Genomic DNA, 6,300 nt, shown 5'->3' with positions numbered 1-6,300 from the left:
GAATTCCGTCTTTCCAAGATAACATATCTTGGAAAGACGTCTTTCCAAGATACGTTATCTTGGAATTCCGTCTTTCCAAGATAAATTATACTGGAATTCCGTCTTTCCAAGATAAATTATCTTGGAATTCACTTTTTCCAAGATAAATTATCTCGGAAATCCGTCTTTCCGAAATAAATTATCTCGGAAAGACGCCTTACTAAGTATTTATTCCATGTTTCCATGATAATTATCTTGGAAACTCGGAAACGCGGAAGGTCAATTTAAGCTTTCGTATTTCACAGCATCTTTGTACGACGAATCCAACTCCGCTTCCTTTGAGCACTAGACTATGGAACGCCGTTCAAGCAACAATTCGATGATGAATCAAGTGAATCGTCGATGATGAATCAAGTGATTCACGATGATGAATCAAGCCATTTTTCGTTTTGACTACGCGGCCAGTCTATTTCGAACTAATGGACCGTGACGGCAACGCAAAGACACTGTTCACGTACTACACCAAGAGCTGTTTTCGTTTTTTTAAGGCGACTACGACGACGCAGCACTAGTACGTAGGCCTATAGAGAGGGAGTTAGTCGACCATGGTTTTAATGCCAGGAAACAATGTTCCCTTGTTTTATATTTGGAAAAAAGAAATGTGAAAAAAAAAAATTTAGTCAAAATACTGTATACAAAATAAAAAGTTTCCAGAAAACACTGAGTGATGTTTCGCTGTTGGCTAGGACAGACCTACTACAGGCTAGGCCTAGCCTAGCCTAGGTGTCAAAAGAGTCGGGAACCGGGAGAAGAGGGGTGTCAGGCCTGCTCAGGCGATTTGCCAAATGCAACGATGATGTACAAATAAATGTACATAACAATTTTAAACAGGTAGTTATAGCAAAATTTTCTACGATATCATGGGTACAGATACCCTAGCTACGGAACCAAATAATGTGTTTTCTTCTACCCGAAATCCACCTTGACAAGGGCCTATCCTTGGCCTAAGCCTAAGAGGCCCCTTTTTTCACTATCCTTTGATTTACCTAATTTTATGCTGTGACTATTCATTTTTATTTATTGTATGTGTATAATTAGGCCATCATAAAACATTTAATTACTCACTTGTTTTAATAATTAATTCATTATTGAACGAACAATACTCGATCGCGGATGAGATGAAAATTGTAACCGCTAACAAAAAAATTAACAGTAGTTCGCCAAACAATCCGGTTATCTGATTGGCCAATATTAGGGTAGTCGCCACTACGCCAAATTCAGAAATTGGGGTTGTCGCGGAAGCTATCACAACGCCGATTTAGCCAGTAAGGTTTGTGAGCATGCGCAAATTTCTGTTAAGCTCTATTAGTTCGTAGTAGACTGGCCGCGTAGTCAAAACGAAAATGCCTATAAATGCATTTAAGCGTTCACATCGAGTCCGGGCCAGGTCACAATTTCCGGTTGTGCGTAAAGTGCGTTCACATCGCGTCCGGGGAACAAAGCATCGGAGTCAAAGGAAGCAACCAAGTGCAACGACGTCAACATAATGGGCAACCGCCGATGATGATATCGAGGATGTTCCCTTGCTGTGGAAAGCGTCAAATAAGAAGAAAAATGAAAGATCCGAATGGGTCAATTCCATAAACTTAGAAAGACAGACCCGTGGTCCGAACATTAGTTAGTTTGAGCTTACTTCTGAGCCTAACAAATATTTACAATTTCTTTATTTAGGTAGGCCCAAGAAGTAGGGTCGCCTAACTAGCCAGCTAGGACAGATGTGTAGGCCTGGTAGCCTAGGCCAAACTATTAAGTATGTGTATGCCTATACTGTATGCATATCCTAGCGCCCTAACTTGTCCTTAGTATCATGTTAGATTTAAATATAATACCAGTGGCGGCGGCAGTCGAAGGCAAGGGGGGAGGGGTGGGCAGCAGAAGTGAATCCCACTTCACACCGCCCCCCCCCCCCTTACATCGGATATGTCAAACCCTCCCACGACCAGAGTTCGTTGGGCAGTCAGACCAAACAAAAGACTAGGTTTATAGAAATGGAACTTATTTTTATGAGTTGAGTTTGAGAGTATAGATCAATTGTACTTATATCAACTTTACATTTTACGAATTTGGAAATATTATTTTAATTATTAGTTTAACTAACCATATTTAATTAATGTAATCAAAAAATTATAATCCATGTATTATTATTGAAGCCAATGGTTCTGGTGGTGGAACAAGTTTTCTTGGAAAAGGACTTTAAAGTGTAGTGCACATTTGGGTCCCAGTACATCCTCCGAGAAGAGTAAGGGTTACCCCGATGTAATGGTCGTTTAATGGATACGCCACCTTGGATAACGATTAAGTTCACTGATTGACATATCCTTGGCTCTGGTACCCAAGAAATGAAATGAAATGAACCATTACCAATTATTTTTTTTTACTTGAACTTGTTTGGCCTTGAAAAATCTGTGCACAGTTTGTGTTATAGACTCAAAAAAGCTGGGTAAAGGATCTCCCCCCCCCCCCTTTTTTTTTTTGCTATTACATACTTAATTATTTTAGAATTCACATTTTTGGTTGGTATTGAGTTGTTGAGTGGTATACTTTGGGGAATTTTTCTCTTTTTTGGGGTTCCCTCTACTTTATTAGCAACTGTTGGCTTCTTCTGCAACTGTTTCACCTTCCAGTACTGCCTCTTTAATGTTATGCAGTAAGTGTTCGCAGTGATATATCATTAATTTTATCGATAAGTTTCCAAATCCAAGGTCCATAGTTACAAAAATGTTTATTGTTTCTCTTTCAGTTTTTAAATGAGTTCGAGTCAGTTGGACTTTTTTTCAATTGCTAAAATATGTACTGCTCTTGTGTGAATTTTATTGTTTGAAGGTTTGCATGGCGAAATAATAACATATATGTTGATGCTTGTGGCACACCACGTAGGTAGTTCTGAAAAGAACTGTTGTAGTTGAGGAAGTCTCGATGTTTCGATTGAGTTGCTTCACAATCGTCTTCAGGAGAATAATATCTGCAACAATTCCAAACAGAGAAATACGTATATGTTTGGTGAGAGACTCACCAACCTACCCTCTCGCCAAGTATCTTGCTAGGATACTGTATCCTACAACACTGGTCATCATGTAACCAACTCTCAACACTTTGTGAAGACCATCCGGGATGTTTACCTCGAATCTACAGACACTCTTGTTTTGACATCAAATCACTATTCACAAATGTACCGGTCACGGAGGCTTGTCTAATAGCCAAACACCGTCTAGAAGAGGATCACACTCTCCAGGAAAGAACAGATCTGAACCCTGAACAGATTCACCATTTACTTTTAGTGTTTTCGTTAATTTGTATATAAGTATCTCAATTCTAACTAAAATTTAATATTCAGTATTAGGATGCACTATTTATAATTTTGATGATAGCAAAATCTAATTTTGCAATTTATACCAACTATGATTATTAGCTACAATTTCTCGTGCATTCTATGCTTAGCTTTGGCCTACAAACATGGCCAAAACATTCATATCTCATTCCCAGCCTAGTCTAGGTGCTTAACTATGGATATTACTATTAAATTATGGTGGGGTATCCACCCAGTACTGACATCTAACCCAATTTTATGGCCTTCCACCCACCATTATTACCCTCTTTCCAATCCTTAAAATCCAATCTGATTCGTATTAATGTTATTTAGCGTTTACAAATGTTATCACATCACCCATCCACTCCTAATAACATTTCTTCTTCTACCACCCATTCTTATTTTTCGATGCTACAACCCTGCTTACTAGACTCCATACAAACTTTCTTAGCAATTTTCCTCCCACACATCATTTATTCCTAACTGGTGTCCTTGTTGTAGTATTTATCTGCAAGGTTATACAGAAGTAGGCCTTTAATACTACTACCACCCATTCTTATTTTTTATGCTACAATCCTCCTTATCAGAATCCATCCAAACTTTCTTAGGAATTTCCTCCCACACATAATTTTTTCCTGGTTGGTGTCCTTGTTGTAAAACTGTAGTGTTTATCTGCCAGGTTATACATACCCCTAGGCTATATTCCGGCCACACAGAAAGACGATAGACCTCCACTCCCACCCCTTACTATCACAAGGATACATATAATAGAGCCTAGGCTAGTGCCGTGGGGGGCTTTCGTCTGTCTGCAGGAAATGTGCAACTTGGCTAGCAACTGCTGCTGTCAGTGTTTTACCAAAGAATATAGATTATTTGGTTTTACTTAGATAGCCTAGGGCTTCTAGGACAGGCCGGAATCTAGATATAGCTAGTAAACGTAGCTTTACACAGAAGCAATTTGAATGAGCATGTGCAGACATAAGTGCGACTAGGCGGTCGACGAAATTAAGGTAAGGTAATGCTTTTTTATGTTAGCCGCTTCCTATAGGTATTTCTATGCTTTATATAGTTATTTTATGTCAACGGCTATTGCATGCTGGTCTATAGCTATTTTAATGTTTTCTATACCTATTTTATGCCAGTGGATATATATGCCGTATAAGTGTTACCAACATGATTTCTGTTGATTTAACCAATAATATGGCCATGTGGTGGTCATTGGAGCTCTGGCCTTACCTCTCTGCCAGTTTACTCACTTAAGTGTCTTAACGTAACATTTGAAGTTTTGTACATTGTGCAGCTTTAATTATGTACAATAGAAATAGAATTTTAGTCATATATTTATACATGTATAGTACTAACCTGTTACATCTATATATAGTAGAAAAAACACTTCGGAAGTCTTAGACGAATTTATTGCAGATTTAAGAGTATCATCTGTGTAGTTTGTGCCTTGAGAAAAACTTAACTCAAAATGAACGATGACGGAGCCATTTGTAAAAGAGTTTACTCTACACAAAGAGGAAATGTTGCTCACCTGAAACAAAAAAAAAAGTTTGTCACAAGTATTACTATCTAATTTTTTTTTTTTAATTATTATTATATCATTTCTTAACAAAATTGAAGAAATCGAGATCAACGATTGGTCGGTCGCATTCTTTTTTTTTTTTTTTCTTTTTTTAAGTAATACATAAAATAAGATAGGCCTGAAACTGCAGTCCCTATTTTGAGGACCCTAGGCCTAAGGATTCGTAGCTCGTAGGCACCACAATAGAATGATGGCAGGCTTGGCAAAAAGTATTCAAAGTAATGACGAATTATACTAACCAAGTGTATTATTGAAATAAATTTAACAGAAATAAATCAGTTTAAAGAAAGTTTTATTTAGCTTCGAAACGTAAAATAATATGTGTATCCTATCCATACGCACTGGCAGGTTAAGCAAAACCATACTACAATGGCTATGAAACATGTCCTAACAGGTGTCCTCTATTAATACAATCGAAAAAAAAGGAGAAAATTATTTAAAACCGTATAAACGGAGCCTAAGTGTACTAGTTATGTACCGGCTTTAAAGCGATTGCTAGACCTAAGCCTGTTTTTATCTATTGTCCAATATACCGTAAGGTAATGAATACTATGTTTGATTCAAGCAACCACTAGCTGTACAGTAGTGGTTTGAGGGCTCAGCACGAGAGATCCGATGTTGCGTGCATATTATCGTCGTCGCGCTCGGTTCTCCAAATTATGCCTTTTACATGGCCGGCGGAACCGGGGGCCCCACTTTTTGGCAAAAAATATATAATGTCTGGAGATTTTTGTATGATCGGAAATGCAAGAAAAGAAGGAGGAGAAGGATGGGAAAGAGAATGTTTATCCAGTACCCGACCGAGTTACATTTTCTCGCAATTCACATTGGCGGATATGGGGGAGTGGGTCATGGGTCCTGACCCCTCCCTTGGGCAACAAAAAAAAGGGAAAAGAAAATGAATTCTAGACCTACCTTTTCAGGACCCGTGAGCTGATTTTTTTTTTTTTTTTTTTTTTTTTTTTTTTTTTGTTACATTAAGAAAATTAGAATTTTGAACAACATAAAAGTCATTAAAACACACTTCAAATGTCGGGAAAGCCCATTTCCCGCCATCTAGGAATCAAAATTTTCAAGGGGGAGACCCCTGGACCACCCTTTCTTTTTGGGATTTATCGATTCATGGCAAAAAGAATACGCATGCAACTACTCATTTGTTTATGTATGAATACACACTTAAAATAAAAAATGAGAAAAATTTACCTGACTGTTTTCAAGAGGGGAAAACCTTGAATTTTAAAGAACTTAAAATACATTTCAGAAGTCAGGAAAGCTCATTTCCCGCCATCCAGAAATCGAAATTTTACCGGGGTACACGGACCTTTTCTTTGGAGTTCATTGATTAATTGAATCATTTTCAAGAGAG

General features: G+C 37.8%; 1 protein-coding gene across 1 annotated transcript in view; it reads right to left on the bottom strand.

Moving 5' to 3' along the window:
- Positions 1-6,300, bottom strand: part of LOC117117563 (hyalin-like) — a 38,733-nt gene that overhangs the window by 17,337 nt on the left and 15,096 nt on the right. The window contains exon 9 of the mRNA XM_033262291.1: positions 4,709-4,883. Coding sequence (XP_033118182.1) covers positions 4,709-4,883 — 175 coding nt within the window. The remainder of the gene's footprint in view (positions 1-4,708; positions 4,884-6,300) is intronic.

This window comes from Anneissia japonica, unplaced genomic scaffold, assembly GCF_011630105.1.
Source record: "Anneissia japonica isolate Jap-2015-1 unplaced genomic scaffold, ASM1163010v1 scaffold483_len1788099_cov177, whole genome shotgun sequence".
Taxonomy (NCBI): Eukaryota; Metazoa; Echinodermata; class Crinoidea; order Comatulida; family Comatulidae; genus Anneissia; species Anneissia japonica.
Note: the sequence above shows the minus strand (reverse complement) of the source record. Positions and strands in the feature narration are given on the sequence as shown.